The following is a 17,572-nucleotide window of genomic DNA, read 5'->3' as shown; positions in this document are numbered from 1 at the left end:
CGTTCATTACAAAAATTAATATTTTGGCCATCAATGTTGATCCCATAGTCCAATTTGACAAATTTTTAATAGTGGGGCGGGATTCTCAGTTGAATGCAACTTGTTGCAAGCAAATCAGTCTTCGATTTGTTTCAAAAAGTGTGGATATAATAACAAGACATTCCCAAAGAAATTAAACTCATTATTTCAATCAATTATGTCCAAATAATTTTAAAAACTGCATAAAAACGTCATTTGACATAAGTTAGGGGACAACTAAGACGATATTCAATGATTTGTCAACAAAATAAGGGTGCCCATAACCGAACTAATAAAAGTGCCCACAACCGAATTTCGCAGCCTTTTAAGAAAATAAAGAAAATAAATTGCGCTTAAATTTTAATGGCAATCGTCATTGAGCCTCAAAATAGATTAAATTTACTGTATAAATAAATATGCATTGGAACTCACTTTTTGAATTAAATCATTTCAATTTATGACACTTTGAAAAAGGCAAAAAAAAACTTTCGCGTTGTTTTTTTTCTGTAAAAAAATTGATTTGTTCCTTGTTCAAAGTAGAGATCCCCATCTGGTTTGATATTGAGCACAAAGCACCATGTTACAATAGCAAACTAATAACGGTTGTCAGAATGACAGCATCTGTTATCTGTCAAAAGATACGTAGGGGTGCCCATAACCGAAAGGTGCCTACAACCGAACCTCTTCCCCTATATAATAAATTTTAATCCGTATTTTTAAAATTATCTAAATATTAATTAAATCATTCTTGTATTTAACGCATCTTGGATGCTGACAATGGCCAGTTACTAAAGTATGTAGTTTAAGTGTGGGCCCAGTGTTATCATGTAGGTACCTGTAGTTTTTTTTTCAAAATCTTCTATAAAGTATATTTTGTTTTGACCAACAGTACCAACTGTGAACTGCCCTTTGCCCTATGCAATATTAAATGAAAAAAATAGTGGAGATTACCATCTCAATAGGTAGTACCGACGTTTTTCAACTGAAGGGACAGGTCTTAAATTAACTACAATGTCTGTCTCAGTGATGACAAAGTCATCGACGCAGCACGAATTGCCATACTGCGACGAGTTATAGTGTCTTCACAGGTTTCGGATTCATGCAGCCCACCACATCCAAAGCCCTAAAACTTGCATTGGCCAGGGGAGGGGTCGTCAAGCCTTGAGATATAATCCCTGCTGCTCCTTATCGACGCTAAGAAACGGCGAAAACCAGTGCCTTCATCGAAGAGTGTTGCTGAAGTTTACTGGAAGGAAGGCCTTCTCTAGGTGGAGGTCGTGAATCCTAAAAAGGCGTAAAGATAGAAGAAACCACACTAGTTGCGGCAGGAAAACAAAGAAACGGGGAAAATTAAGAGAGATAATATTTGGATATTTTCATAAGTGCTATGTTGCGGAAATATGACAATCGGGAGTTATATTAACGGAACGTTTTTCATTTTTTTATGAATCATTCTTTATTCTTACTTGCAAAAGTATGTTTTGCCGGTAGTTTGGCGAGGTCTCCTCCCAGAGGGGCGGAGAGTGGAGGGACAGAGGCTGCAAATAGCAGCACCAAAGTCTGCCCATAGCCCAATAAGCACGCTCGCGGGCCCCTACCTGGGATTCGGGTGATCGCCGAGCAACTCGATAATATCATCGACTTTTCGAGCGTTGGGCAAAACATCAGTAAGGAACTAAAACAGAATCTTCGGATGCTCCGCCAGGCTATTCGAGTCGCAAGACATAAACAGGACGCTTTTATCAGGAGGGTGGTGAGAAGCTGGAAATGCTAAAACTGAGGCCTTCTCCTTCCTTGGAGAAGGCTCAGGCAGCAATCCAGAGAAGGCGCTCTTAACAAAGCTAAGCGACGTGTGACCATAAAGGCCAAACGTCGTCCGGATGAAGCAGATCAGCAGTGGACTCCGAAGGGCATCGACCGGAGAAAGCAGCAGCCCAAAAAGGTGAAATACACCAACCAAATACAAGTCGCGGGACCGAAAATCCCTGGCAGCTGGTCAGTACAGCAAAGCGGAAGTCGAGCGCATCTCGACCCACAAAGAAAGCTAAGTACAGAGGTGTTGGTGAAAACTGACCAGGATAAGGACGCCAAAGTCCTTAAATCAATGTGGGCCGCTAAAAAGCTTTCGGCGCTGGATCAGACGCACCAAGTCCGGGGACATGATCTTTGTGCTGAAATGTGGAGCACATACTAGTGCGACGGCCTATAGGAAGCTGAGCCAAGAGATCTTGGGGGACGGCGCCGAGCTGAGGTCGTTGAGGATTGTAGTGACCCTCCAGTGTAAGTAACTGAACGAAATCACGAACGTGGACGACGTCATCTCTGGCGTTCCCGTCAGCACGCAGCGCCACTAGCGTTCTAGTACTTATGCTTCTACTATCAGTACTTGAGTCGGGACACAATTCCTATGACTGTAAGGGCCCAGACCGTAGCAACCTGTGGTGTTGTTGTGGTGAGGAAGATAAGGCACCAAAGTGTCCAAAGTGCCGGAAAAAACACAAGCCAGTAACCAATTTATGGATGGACCTTCGTGTCCCTTCGAAGATACAAACAAGAAGCAGCCATGCAAGGAACACAGCTGAATGATTAACACTGTGCATCTGCCGAGCAGCTGCTGTGGTACTCGGTCTCGGAGTCGAGACTCATGTCGCCCTTCTGTCCGACCCGTACACCCAACCAGCGGATGGCATATTTTAATACAGTTCTGAACCTTACAGAACCTTACAAAAACTGTATAATAATTGGGCATATACAATTTCGGAAGATTTTAATACAATTGTTTAATACAGATTTGTACTATTTTAAAACCTTACAGATTTGTATATGCTAAGGTTTTATACAGGTCAGATTTGTTTTTTGGGTGTACAACATCCCTGTTGATAACGGCAATTGGGTAGCTGAAGGGTCTAGGACGGTGGCTATTTGCACGACGGGACGGTATCCGGTCCAAGAGGTGGTACACTACTCCGTTCAGGTGGTGTTTTCTACTGTGACTGCTATGCCCCACCAAGGTGGCCATTAGAACAGTTCAACCAGATGGTCGACAGGCAATCGTCCAACCTAGTGGGTTGGAAACCGTTCGTAATAGCGGGAGACTTTAACGCTTGGGTAGTGGAATGAGGCAGCCGCTGCACCAATCCGTAGGAATGAGATCGAGCCGTGTATTGACGTAACGTTTGTCAGTGCTGGTCTGGCATGACATGAACTGGAGGGTGGATGAGGGCTATACCCATAGTAAACATTTAGCAATTCACTTTAAGATCAACTATGATGTGCAGCATCCGAGGGCGAGGGATCTCTGTCACGCCCGTGGGTGGTGGAGCTGTCCCATCACGTCCTATGAGAAATATATAATTTAACTTTACTGATGTGTGACAGTCTGTAAATTGTTGTTGCTATTGAAGGCCGAATTTTAAAATATTCATGGGAATTGATCCCTCTCCAAGAACTTGGTTTGATAAAAGTAGAAAGTTGTTTTCTGATTTTTTAAATATTTTTCCTCCAAAGTATACAGATTTTTCGACTTGGCGGAACTGGTTAGGTCGTTTAGTAGAAGCATAAGTATTAGAACGCTAGTGGCGCTTTAGTTATTAAAAGTATTTTGCCAAAATATGTTTCAACAAGCTCAAGTATGCCTTTTATAATGCATATCTTGTAGTGCGTATTTTGTTTCATCACCAGCATCGGTTTGACACGTTTTGCACAAGGCCTGATTATGTTGAGTATAGAAAATCATTTTCGTACTACTCTATTACGTACGTACTGCTACTCCGGCCAAAGATATTAAATGACTTATTACTGCGTGCCCCATAATGACATTCTAGAATGCGCGAAATGTTCTGAAGTTCAGCTCAAAATGTTTTCGGCAGCTATCAAAACCTTTCCCAACAGATCCTTGGATACCTGCCAAGAATCGTTATACCGATACTTCTGCATTTCAATACACTGAAGGCCATCCAAAACGTTCTTGAGTTCAGGTCGTCAGATTTACAGTCAAGTAGATGCGCAATGCTTGTTTTAAATCAAGCTCAGGTCATCCTGCCCAGTTAAAAGAAATCAAATGAGTTTCATTTTTCTGCGTGCCCCATAAAGACTTTCTAGAATGCGCGATATGTTCTAAAGTTCAGCTCGTAAGACCTACGTAACAACGGCCTCGAACATGTTTTTGGCAGCTATCAAAACCCTTCCCAACAGATCCTCGGATACCTGCCAAGAAACGTTATACCGATCTTTCTGCATTTCAATACACTGAAGGCCATCTAAAACGTTCTTGAGTTCAGGTCGTCAGATCTACAATCAAACCAAGCTCAGGTCATCCTGCCCTGTTCAAATAAATCAAATGACTTATTTGAAAATTTTCTGCCTGCCCCATAATGACATTCTAGAATGCGTGAAATGTTCTGAAGTTCGGCTCGTAAGACCTACGCAACAACGGCCTCCAAAATGATTTCGGCAGCTATCGAAACCCTTCCCAACAGATCGTTGGATACCTGCCAAGAAACGGTATACCGATTTTTCTGAAATTCAATACTCTGAAGGACTTTCAAAACGTTCTTGAGCTTAGGTCGTAAGATCTATAAGAATATTTCGCGCATTCTAGAATGCTATTATGAAGCACGCAGAACCGCTGCGCTTCTACTTGATTGTAGATCTGACAACCTGAACTCAAGAACGTTTTGGATGGCCTTCAGTGTATTGAAATGCAGAAAGACTGGTACAACGTTTCTTGGCAGGTATCCAACGATCTGTTGAGAAAGGTTTTGATAGCTGCCTAAAACATTTTGGAGGCCGTTGTTATGTAGGTCTTAAGTACGAGCCGAACTTCAGAACATGTCGCGCATTCTAGAATGTCACTATGGGGTACGCCTTAATACACTCGTAACTTTCTGACAATCAGCACCTCAAAATGCAGCATAATTTTTTTTCAACGTAATATAAAACCGATTGTTTTTGACTACACCATCGAAGGACAGCCCCTACAAAGGGTAAGCCAAGTACAAGATTTGGGCGTTAAGCTTGACAGTGGGCTCACATTCCGAGCTCATTATTGCGATGTTATTTCTAAGGCCAATAAGCAACTTGGGTTCATCTTTAAAATATCTGCAGAGTTTCGAGATCCACACTGCCTGCGATCCCTGTACTGCTCGCTAGTGCGATCCATTCTGTAGTCAAAAGTTGTATCCTGGTGTCCTGTTCACGCTAATTGTATTACCAGATTTGAAGCAATACAGAAAAAAATCGTTCGGTATGCCCTTCGCTTTCTTCCGTGGAACGACCCTGCCAATTTGCCACCTTACGGGGAACGCTGTCAACTTCTCGGATTAGAAACTCTCGAACGACGACGTTCAAACGCGCAAGCTGTATTCGTTGCAAAATTGCTGAAAGGAGAAATTGATGCCCCGACTATTCTCGCCGACATCAACATCTATGCTCCAGAGAGAACGATGTCGGGCTCTCCTTCATCTCTGAGCACGAAGTGTAGAATATGGACAACATGATCCTATTAGATATTTTTTTTTCTTCCCAAGCAATGGAGGGGGAATCTGCTCAACAGACATCCTGGGTTGTCCAGGAAGTGCGGGGTTAGGGACCACCTCCAACAGCAAACGAGGGAGGCAGGACTACATCTCCGACCCGCTAAACCGTTTCCATTGCCGCCAAGCCCATAGTCCCTTCGGTACAACCAGAAAGTAATGCTTCAAAGGGGGGCCAGTGCACGACGCACCCTCGATGTTAGCTGCGTGTCCTTGCAGCATCGAACATCGTGACTCGCTTTTTTAGAAGAACACCATGGTATCGTGCCAGCGCATTGCCGGCTTTCCAGGTGGCCTTACCACGCCCTATGTCCTCGGAAGGTGGGAAGGGTCGACTTCGCGCCTGCTTCCCTCTGCACGACTGGTATCAAGAATGATGATGCCGCGTGCACCCCAAATTGACTTCTCTGCGATAGGGTCTGTTCGCCAACACACAGAGGGACTTGCCGACGCGGTGCCTACGCGTGCCCCAGCCTTGACGAGGACCCCTTTCCGTCCTCGGGCTCGGAACCCGCCCGGTTGACCGACGCCGCGAAAGCTATACCATGTTGTTCTTCGCGCGGCCACTTATTCGATAAAAGGATCGAGTTCGACCACAGGGCATGACCACAGGTATGACCCATGAAGCCGACTCCGATCCCTTGGACCACCTCTTATTTGCGCCTGAACTAGCCATCCTTGAGTCCACGCGCCACCTTCTGTGTAGCTCCGAGACGATTTGGACAATAGCCGATAAAACGGCGTTCCAGCCAACTTCATCTTTACACATCCTCCGAACGATTTTGCAGCACGCTTAAACGCCGGGCACATTGAACCCCCCATAGGGTGCTTGCTAATCACAGCTTTACTGGAACAAATCAAACAATTGGAAGGGTTTGTGCAGCATCGTGCCTTATGTCCCTCCAAACCGCAGCGTCGGCAGAGATTGCTTCTGTCAGGGCCTTTGCAGACCCATTGCTTGTTCCCCGGTTCCAGGCACTTGAAGCAAACTTCGGGTTGTTCGTATATGCTCACAGGGCACACCGACCATACCACCTTGACGCTCCCTAACTTAACTCCCTTAGAGGCGTCCGCTGCAGATAGCCGAGCCAATGCTATCTGCTTCTCTGCCGGACCTTTCCGTAGCCGAACGGCTGCGGTGGACGCCTCCTCTTCACACTGTCGCCGCACTGCCGTGACGAGCTCTTCGACTTCGGTGATCTCGTCCAGGTCTTTAGCTCTTTTATTCACCTCCGTCGTGAGTCCCCTACCATGACCGTCTCACCTAGGATTTCCTCCGCCAACTTCTTGTAGGCAGCGCCCTTTTGCGAGACGCCCCGCTTTATCTCGAGGATCATCTCGCCCATCCGGGTACGTCTTATTCGACGTACGTCGGCGCCGAGTTTACCGAGCTTGACGTCACTCCTCATCGCCTTCAAGACGTCCGAGTACTTGGCCTCGTCCGTCTTGATGACTAGGGCATCGCCCCTGGAGCAATTACGCCTTTTGTTTTTTGCAAGGGAGAATGCATTTACACACTGACCCAGTACACGTGCATTGTAGTTGCCAAACTACCACACGGAAGTGTACTGGAGTGTCGGACTCGACCATACCGGTAATACCGACTAAACTCCCTTGGGCTCCACCATAGTTTCCCCCAAGAACTAACTCCCAGTACTACTTCTGGGGGATGGCAGTACTAAACGTACTCGCTCATTATCGCTCACACAGGCACCCGTCCCATGCGAGACTGACTTGGGTGCTCGCTCTATCGCACCCTCAAACACACCCTACATACTCTGTTGCACCTCTGTCATGCCGTGCGGGTCTAACTTGTGTGCCCACCCTTCTCATGCCATGTGGGTCTAACTTGTGTGCCCACCCAAACCCTTGATTCATGCTCATACACTCCATGCTTGCACACACGCTAACGCTCCTATGGGTCTGACTTGTGCGCCCACCCTTCTCATGCCGTGCGGGTCTAACTTTTGTGCCCACCCTTCCCATGCCATGTGGGACTAACTTGTATGCCCACCTTTATCGTACCATGTGAGACTGCTCACCTCTTTCATTCGGTTCGCGCTGACACATACTACTCGAGTCATTCGACCTAACACTCCCTCTGGCATCCCTTGTGGGACGTTTCGCTTAGGTTCCCACTTCTGACATACCATGTGAGTCTGACTCACCTCATTCATGCCATATGAGACTAGCTCAACTCGACTCAACTCATTCCTTTCGTACCATGTGAGACTGACTTGGATGCTCACCCACGCTCCTCTGCCACGCCGCGGGGTATCAGTAGTCGTAGGAACCAACATTCCTGCGCTACTCCCAGCGCGGCGTGTGCAGTCCATACATACACATATTCATTCACCCATCTGCCATGCTTCGAGGTGACGATCTCGGTTGCCACCCGCTGCGCCATTACCTCTGCATGGGCAGACCATTCACACACTTCTTCGCGTTCGGCACTTTCGCTCTAACTAACCAATCACAAGTTAGTCATGCTTGTCGATTGTTGCTCGGCGCGCCAGATTCTCTGCAAGCTGCAGGCAATTTGAGTGGTTGCAGTCGAGACTGCGTTCCACTTCTCCACCGCTTGACACATCTTTTGGATAAGATTATCCGGAGTTGTGTCCCGGCCGCAAACGTCTAGCATTGCTCTTCTTTCGACGTCGAAACGAGGACATACGAACAGTATGTGCTCTGCAGTTTCGTCAACACCTGGGCAGTCAGGGCAGACGGGGACCTCCGCGTGCCCAAACCTGTGGTGGTACTGTCGGAAACAGCCATGGCCTGACAGGAATTTTGTCAGATAGAAGTGAACATCCCCATGGGGTCTCCCCACCCAGCTTGATATGTTAGGAATCAGCCGGTGGGTCCACCTACCCTTCGAGGAGTTATCCCACTTGCGCTGCCATCTGGCAACCGAAGTCACCCTGGTACGCTCGCGGGCTCCCCTGGTGCCACGTAGGTCAAAACACTCCTCGTCTTCCCGGATGACCAGCCCGACTGGCATCATACTCGCTATCACGCAGGATGCGTCGTGCGATACCGTGCGGTAGGCCGATATCACCCTGAGACACATCAAGCGGTAGGTGCTCTCTAGTTTCTGCAGGTAACTGGTTACCCCCAGTGCTTTTGCCCAGGACGGGCCGCCGTACCTAAGTATAGATGCGGCAACGCCTGCCAGTAGCCTACGTCTACTGGCGCACACCTTGGAGCTGTTGGACATCATCCCCGATAATGCCGCCACAGCAGTCGAAGCCTTCTTGCACGCATATTCGACCTGGCTACCGAAGGTAAGCTTGTCGTCTATGATGACCCCAAGAATCTTCAGACTCCGCTTTGAAGTGATCGCGACGTCTCCCACGTGTACAACTGCATGTTGTGCCGACTTACGGTTGCTGACGATAACAACCTCCGTCTTATGTTGAGCGAGCTCAAGGCCTCTCGCACTCATCCAGTCCGCCACAGTGCTGATCGCGTGTTCTGCGGTTAGCTCTACTTCGGGGATTGACTCCCCGTAGACCTCTAGGGTTACATCGTCAGCAAAGCCGACGATCTTCACACCAGGAGGGAACTTTAGCTTCAGAACCACGTCATACATCAGGTTCCATAGTACCGGGCCCAGGATTGACCCTTGCGGGACTCCTGCGGTAATAGGAACACTTTTCTGACCGGCATCGGTCTCGTATAGCAGCACACGGTTCTGGAAGTAGCTTTCCAAGATCCGGTACAGTCCCACCGGTGTAACGAGAGCGCGATGGCATCCCACCTTGCGCTGTTGAATGCGTTCTTCACGTCCAGTATCACCAACGCACAGTATCGAATTCCTCGCCTTTTCCGTTGGATCGCTACCTCTGCAGTCTTGAGGACTGAATTGATAGCGTCCACCGTGGACTTACCCTTCCGAAAATCAAACTGGTTACTCGACAGGCCATCCGTACCCTCTGCGTACGGGGTGAGCCTGTTGAGGATGATCCTCTCGAGCAGTTTACCCGTCGTGTCGATCAGGCAAATTGGTCTGTACCGTACGCCGATGGGTCACCCGGAGGCTTCCGGCCTTCGGCAGCAGTACCAACTTCTGCCTTTTCCATCTCTCAGGGAAACAACACTCATCCAGGCATCTCTGCATAGCTAGCCTGAACATGTTCGGGTTCGCTATGATCGCTGCCTTGAGTGCACTGTTTGGAGCTCCATCGGGGCCTGGAGCTTTGTTCATCGCAAAGGTGTTAGCCACTGCGAGTAACTCTTCGTTCGTCACCGGAGCCACCATTTCGGCCACACTCCCAGCGCCTTGCAGCGCAGGAGGAGGCCAGGGACTTGTGGCTCGGGATGGGAAGAGTACTTCGATAATCCTCGCCTACCGGTCCGGTGACCGTTCGGGGGGTGAAGAGCCCCCTTTGGTCTTGTCCATCACGATCCTATAGGCGTCACCCCACGGATTCGCATTGGCACCCTCGCACAGGTTGTCGAAGCACGCTCTCTTGCTGCTCTTGATGGCCTTGTTAAGGGCCAGTCTCGCAGCTTGAAACACTTCCCGGCGGACCGCTCTTTCCTCCTCGGTGCGGGCTCGTTGCGTCCTACGTCTAGCCTTGAGGCAGGCTGATCGTAGGGCTGCAATTTCGCCACTCCACCAGTATACCGGGCGTCTGCCATTTCTTGGCAGGGCTTTCCTCGGCATAGTAGCGTCGCACGCGCGTGATAGGACAGCTATCAGCGCATCCCCGCTTAGACTGTCGGTGTTGGCCTCCAGTCCCAGGGTCGCGGTGAAAACTTCGCTGTCGAAGTGATTGGTCTTCCACCCACGGACCTGACAGGGATCACCCGCCCTCGGACGCTGATCTTGAAGCGAATTGCTAGGTGATCACTATGGGTGTAGCCCTCGTCTACCCTCCAGTCCAGGTCCGAGACCAGACTGGGGCTGACAAACGTTACATCTATCCATGACTCGGCCCCATTCCTACGGAATGTACTACTGGCTCCGTCATTGACAAGCACTGCGTCGAGTTTTGCAAGTGCCTCGAGTAACGCTTGTCCCCTCTGGTTGGTGCAGCGGCTGCCCCATTCCACTGCCCAAGCATTAAAGTCTCCCGCTATAACGAACGGGCTCCGATTTACTAGGTCGGCCGATAGCCTGTCGATCATCTGGTTGAACTGTTCCATTGGCCACCTTGGTGGGGCGTAGCAGCTACAATAGAACACCCCATTGATCTTGGCTATCGTGACACCCTCCGCGGAGGAGTGTACAACCTCTTGAACGGAGTACCTTCCCGTTGTGCAGATTGCCGCCGACCTAGACCCGTCCGCCACCCAGGTGCCATTGCCGGCAGGGACGTTGTACGGGTCGGACAGGAAGGCGACATCGATCCTCGACTCCGAGACCGCCTGCCACAGCAGTTGCTGGGCAGGTGCACAGTGATTCAGATTCAGCTGTGTTACTTGCACGGCTTTTCCGATTGGCTTCTCCGAAGGGACACGCAGGCCTGCCCATAGCATGGTTCCGGGCCTGCTTCTTACTGGCGCAGATAAGGCACCTAGGTGCCTTGTCGCATTCCTGCGCCTTGTGTTCCTCCTCGCCGCAGCGACGACACATCTTGCTTCGGTCTGGGCCCTTGCAGTCATAAGACTTGTGCCCGGACTCAAGGCACCGGTAGCACCTGTCCACTGAAGGTGGCTGGAGCACGCTTACTGGGCATACTGACCAGCCGATCTTCAGCTTCCCTTTCTCAATGACCTTTTTGGCGTCAGCCACCGGTAGTCTGAGATAGGCTACCTGCGTGCCAAAGAATCCCCCTCTTAGACGTACAGAGGACCGCTCAACCTCTGTGCCGCACTGCTCTTTGACGGCAGAGACGACGTCTTCCGCGGTCGTGACCTCATCCAGCTGCTTACACTGGAGGGTCACTTCCGCACTCAACGACCTGACCTGAGCGCCGTCACCCAAGACCTCCTGGGCAAGCTTTTTGTAAGCCACCCCGCTGGATTGCGCGCCACGCTTCAGTACCTAGATCATTTCACCGTTCTTGGTACGTCTAACGCTGCGCATACCCTAGACTTCTTGCTACCCTCATTCGCCTGGGCCTTCTTTTCGGCCCTTGGCGTCTTCGGTTTCCTCTTGTTCTTGACGAGGGTCTAGGAGGCGTCATTCCCCTCTATTTCCCTGGTCTGGGGCGGCTGAGAGTTTTCAGCCTTCCGTAACCCCTTACCACCGTCTTTCCTGGGTGGACGGACCTTTCCAGGTCCTTCCTCCCCCGATTTGGGAGGTTCCTGGCCGGGGTTCAGCTTCCCAGCCCCACTACCCTTGTTCGGGGTAGTAACCCTCCGCGTATTGGAGCGGCCCCCAGGGAGCTCATCCCCTGGAGACTGTCTCCCCCGTTTTTGTGTCTGCTCCGTTGGAGCAGTCACCCCCGACGTGCCCGCGAATACTTGAGCCTCAGTCTGGGTATACTTTGGCACCACCGTCTTCGCTGGCACGCCCGAGTTTGCGAATCCTTGGGCCTCAGTCTGGGTAGACCTCGACTCCACGGATTTCACGGGTTTACACATGGCCGTCCCGACCTCCCTCTCCAGCTTGGCGTCCAACATCGACTTTCGAAGTTTCGGCAAGCTCCTCTTGAGGTCCTTACTGATATTATGCTTCGATGACGCAAAGTCGATGATGGCGTCCAGCTGTTCCGTCGCCACCTCGAAGGCCGAAAGTTCATCGCGTTTGCGGTTCATCGCTTTCACAAACCATGGACCGTCTATAACCTCTACCGGCGTAGCCTGGGAGATGGTTAAGTGACCCACGCTGGCGCTGCGCACCGAGCTTCCGACTATTGCTTCTGGCCTCCTAGGCGGAGACCTGAACAATCCACCTCTTGCGAAGAGGTTGTCGCCTACGCTACTACCACTAATTGAAGAATTGACTTGTTTTTCCATTTTGGTCCCACGAGTTGCTCGGGAAAAGAGGTCCACCACGCCAGAGCCCAGCATGACGCGGTAAGGGACAATTACTGTGGAGGGTGCCCAGGTACCCCAAAGGCTCCGTTAAAGGCCTAGCTTATTATTTCATGCATCACCTCGGCACGGGTCGCTTAACGCTTTGGGATTAGGGGTTAGGGACGATGGTCCCTTTGGTCGCACCCACACACTCTAGCTGATGTCAGAAGGACAATAGTGCACAGGCTGCACTACCAGCTAAGTACAAAACCCTTTGCTGGCGGTCGATTGTCATCGGAAGACCCGTGGAAGCGTGAGATTGGAACTTGTGAGGACCAGAGCTGTGTAGGTAGCTCCTTCCCAGATGTCAACTCACCATTTCGCAGCCCCTATTAGATATATGTGCAATACGTTAAATGTAGTCTTTTACCTATTTGATTTCAATAGTTCGACCCAGCTTTTAGACAACGACTCTGTTCAAGACGATGACGTTTGTTCTTTTTTTGTAGTACGTTTTCTTTGTTATTTCTTGTCAAAATTTGATATGTTCATTAAGACCACATATGAGCCAGATGAAAAATAAATGAAGTAAACAGCAATAAACAAATTATTTATCTCAAAACATTAGTTGCCTAAATTTTTGTCAGAAATTCTATAATTTGAAAACGTGATTACCAAGTGCTAAAGATTTCAAAATCAAAAAAATACCGTCAGGAAGCCTGCAGTATAATGTTTTCACCAGAGACTTGTGGAATACGATGCAAGTTTGCATTGTTGCAGCAGTTTCTTAACATTCAGAATGTGTCGTGTCAAGAGACCATAAAATTTCTCAAGCATCAACCAACAGCAATTGACTAAACCCCAGAAAAATGAAAGACAGTGATTTATAATCCCCGTTTTTCTCTTCCCACGAAAGCCTACGTTGGTATCGTTATGAATCAATCTAGCAGCGGATCGATTATGATTTTCATGCTGGTTAGTTATGTTTGTTGCCAGTAGCACTAACGAAAACATTTCTCCCGTTGTTTCTCCCGTTTTTTTCTCCGTAGAATCTCGCTCCGTTGTGTGGCCATGCACCACTACAGCAGACTGCGCTGATGTCCCGAACGCGACCTGTTCGATCTACGGTTTCTGCCAGTGTCCAGCCGGGCATGTTTTCTCCACCGACGTCCGGCGCTGCCTCTCCGAGAGCTTGTATGGGGTGAGCTGCGAGGAAGCGGTCCAGTGCTCTCATATGCTTACCGGTGCCAAGTGCGAGAACCAAGTATGCACCTGTGATACCGGGTTTACCTACGTGCGGGGACGATGCCGTCAGCTAGCGAATCTCGACCAACCGTGCAATGAGGTGAGAAAAAATTGGATGTTAGAATCATAGGATTGATTTATAAGGAATAAAAAATACTTTACGAATCAATATCTGGGTTATTGATTACCATGGATTTGAAAAATCAAAAACATACTTCTTCACACTAAGATTTGTATTAATGTAATATTCTATTTGGTGAACATTACAAAACGTTAATATTATTTAATATCTTTTCTCGCAGGATGTTGACTGTTTCTTCAGCTATAATCGTGAAGCCGTGGTTTGCGACGATGGTAAGTGCCAATGTGCACCGGGTTTTTATCTTCGAAGCACAAATGTCTGCCGGCGTGAAGTAACTCGTGAGTTATTTAGAAAAAGAAAGGTTACCCAATATCCATGACTGATTTCCACTTTTTCTACAGTTGGCCAAAACTGCCTCGTAAACACGGACTGTGTCGGCGACAATCTCGAGTGTAATAATGACGTCTGTGTCGAGAAAGCAGCACAAACAAAAACCTTTAGGGATATCGGAGTGCAGGCTAAGCCCACTTGCGACGAAAAGAAAGCGCAAGTGGAATCGAGGGCGACCCGCGATCAGCAGCAGCAGACCAGTGTTAAGAGCAGTAGCAGCAGCTGTGGAACTACTGCCGGTGTTGAGGAATCGAACGACGTGCAGGAGATAGTGCCGGAGAACCAACCAAAAAGTACCTCCAGCGGAGCGACAGCTAAGAGAGTAAGACTTCAAACAAGCGCCGATGACACACTGAAAGATGATAGTTCTCACGAGTGTATGTAGCCGTCAATATTGGAGTTTAGGATTTGGGCAAAAATACATGTTTTCGATTGATTTCAGACGGTGATACCTGCACTGTGGAAGAACAAGAATGCAATGGGCTGCCCTACTCTGTGTGTCGGATGGGACAGTGTCTTTGTCGAGATGGTTTCTACGAAGTCGGAAAAGTATGCAAAGCTGAATTAGGTGAATTCGTGGATAAAGAAGAAGACTGTGGCGGTGGAAATTTCGTAAATGGTAGATGTGTTTGTGACAACCATTGGTTTTACAATTACCACATGCGATCATGTTTAAAAGGTAGGACCAGTTCAGTTGCTATATTAAAAAAAATTGATTAAAAAATCATTGATTTCTCAGGTGTACTTGGAATTAATACCTCTTGTACGGCAAATAGCCAGTGTTCTCCATATGGTGCTGCATACTGCCCTGATACCAGCCCGAGGCGATGCAGCTGTTTTCCGTATGCCGAGTACGATAGCAACCAGCAGATGTGCGTGGCTAAGATCGGTTACGAGCAATACTGCGAAGATGACGAAGGCTGTACGATGAGAAACACACGCTGCAGTGAGGTGAACACGTGCGTTTGCCGGCCGAACTTTTTCTACGTGAACGAGCTTTGCCAGGCGGCTCAAGGGGGAACGTGCGAAACCGTGGAGGACTGTGGATTCGAAGAGGCAAGTTGCGAAAAGGAAGACGACGAGAAACCGAAAACATGCGACTGCATCAAGGGTTACACATATCAAGACAATACGTGCCTAAAGCAAGCAGAAGCCTATGGGGACGAGTGCACTGTAAATGACCAGTGCCAACCATTGTTGGGAGACCAGGCCAAGTGTATAGACGAGAAATGCCAGTGTGACGGAAGTGACACGCACTACAAAGGTGGAAAGTGCCATTCGAAAGTTGGTGAGTATTGATTAAGGCATACTCTTCTATCTTAAATTAAACGGGCACCCATTTTTTTATATTTACTTTAAGGGAATTATTATTTTTAAATGAATTTCAATTGGAATTATTGTAATATTATTCGGGGATCTTCCGAGTTCCGGGATTTTCCAGAATATGGGACATTTTTTAATCCGAATCCCGGGACGAGAAAAGATGTCGGAAAACACTCTATACGACACCTTCCAGCAACTCCTGCGACAAACCTTCTCCTCACAAATTTTAATAATTACCAAATGCAGTGCTCTATCCAGTGCCGCACCACCGTGTTTAAGCAGTTCTCCTGGTAACTGATCAACCCCAGGAGCTTTGTTGTTTTTCAGCCGGCCAATCTCTTCCTGGATTTTCTGGAGATATTGAGCCGTAAAAAAGTATACCCTGCGTGCGTGCTCTCAGATTCGTGTCGTCACCATACCGCTATCGTTGTCTGCCATATCGCCATCAAGTGCTCTTCGTAGTGATGTCGCCACACGCATACCAGGAATGACAATATTATGAAACTAAGATGAACCTCCGATCTGTTTTCACAGGGTTCTAGTACTAATCATCCCCTTTCCGGAAATCATTCGATGTAAATATTCTATCGGTGAAAACTTAAGAAAATTAGGTTTGAAGATTTTGCAGGGATTATACATAAAGTTTACGATAGGCAGAAATTTGTCGAAATTCCAATTAGCATCACTTTTCGTAAAATAATTCACTTTTGATAAAAATGAAACCATTGAATGCTAAATGTGTTCTAGGTTTTACCTCAGATTAAATTTCACATCGGTCTGTAGATAGCGGAGATATTCCGGAATTCTGAGGTTGGTGCAAAATGCATTTATTCCACTGATGCTTTTCATTATTTGAGATGTAAGCTTTGAATATTGTTTATGCCTATAGTCCAATGCGGGCTATATGTCGATAATCCGCAAAGAATTCTCAGATATATGATCGTTTCCGTGGAATTGAATACGGAAATATGAACGTATTGATAATCGAAATCATGGAAAGTCGTTGTTCAAGACGATGATTATAGAGATTTTTAGGATCTTAATGTGGACTGACTTCCTTAGAATATGGTGGGGGGATTTTTTTAGTTTTGGAATCAATCGAAACCATGCAAATATGGATTGGGTATCGTATTTTTGATTTTGTTTAAGGGGCTTGCATCGCGAAGAGCGATGTGACGCGACAGTAAAATTAGACAGCTCATTGGTAATGCTTGTTCTTCATTCATGTGAGTCACTTCGCATCGCATTTACTTTGGCTTGCCTCTAAGACGATGACTACGTAAAGAGTTTCTAGACCGTGAGATTCAATAGCCACTCTCTAACACAGGGCCGGATTTAGCCGGAAGGGGGCCCGACGGTATGTGGGGGCCCCAAAATGTAGAAAAAAGGTTGGTTTTGGTACATAAGATTTGTGTGGGCCCGGGGCCACGCTCCCCCCCCCCCCCCGCTCCTCCCTAAATCCGGCCCTGCTCTAACAGGTTTTCTGTGCTCCGGAAATGTGACAATTGATTCAGGGAATATGACAAAATTACTAACGAACGAAATTATTTTTTCTTTGTGTTTTTATTAAGGAGACTTTCAGCCCTAGGCTGGCTCGTCTCCGGAAACGAAATTATGTTAATATGGGTATCAAACTTTATAGTTATGCGAGTCGATGACTATTTAGACATTTTCAAGATAATAATTATATCTGACTATCCATTAGTTGTTTTCAGATTCGACAAGAATGCCATTTTATGTTTTTTGGACACAAGTTGCATTCACAACAGAAATATTATGACCGTTGTTTATATATTTTTTTCATTTGGTAAGTAGATTTGGCAATTAATGATTTCACATTTCTATGATACCTGGCAACTGATAAATATTAGTCAGTGAGTCTTACAGTCCTGAAAATCTAATCAAAACCAGAGCAAGAGGTAATAACATACATACATATATCATGACTTGATTTTATTAAATGATACTCGTCATAGATAAGTTACAATGACACAAATGTTGTTATTGTGTACCATAATCCGTATTATAATAACTGAATTAACATGCCACACTTAATTTTTTTTACCGGGAT

The 17,572-nt window shown here is 47.6% G+C and overlaps 1 protein-coding gene across 4 annotated transcripts in view; it reads left to right on the top strand.

Annotated features, from left to right (window-relative positions):
* The window catches only part of LOC134227742 (prion-like-(Q/N-rich) domain-bearing protein 25), a 118,618-nt gene that overhangs the window by 82,671 nt on the left and 18,375 nt on the right, over positions 1–17,572 (top strand). For all 4 annotated transcript variants that reach the window (XM_062709435.1, XM_062709418.1, XM_062709410.1 and 1 more), the window contains exons 2-6: positions 13,511–13,806; positions 14,009–14,126; positions 14,190–14,555; positions 14,621–14,857; positions 14,918–15,466. In XM_062709435.1, coding sequence (XP_062565419.1) covers positions 13,696–13,806; positions 14,009–14,126; positions 14,190–14,555; positions 14,621–14,857; positions 14,918–15,466 — 1,381 coding nt within the window. In that variant the 5' untranslated portion in view covers positions 13,511–13,695. The remainder of the gene's footprint in view (positions 1–13,510; positions 13,807–14,008; positions 14,127–14,189; positions 14,556–14,620; positions 14,858–14,917; positions 15,467–17,572) is intronic.

Source organism: Armigeres subalbatus, chromosome 1 (genome assembly GCF_024139115.2).
Source record: "Armigeres subalbatus isolate Guangzhou_Male chromosome 1, GZ_Asu_2, whole genome shotgun sequence".
Lineage (NCBI taxonomy): Eukaryota > Metazoa > Arthropoda > Insecta > Diptera > Culicidae > Armigeres > Armigeres subalbatus.
This window is presented reverse-complemented; position numbering and strand designations above follow the sequence as displayed.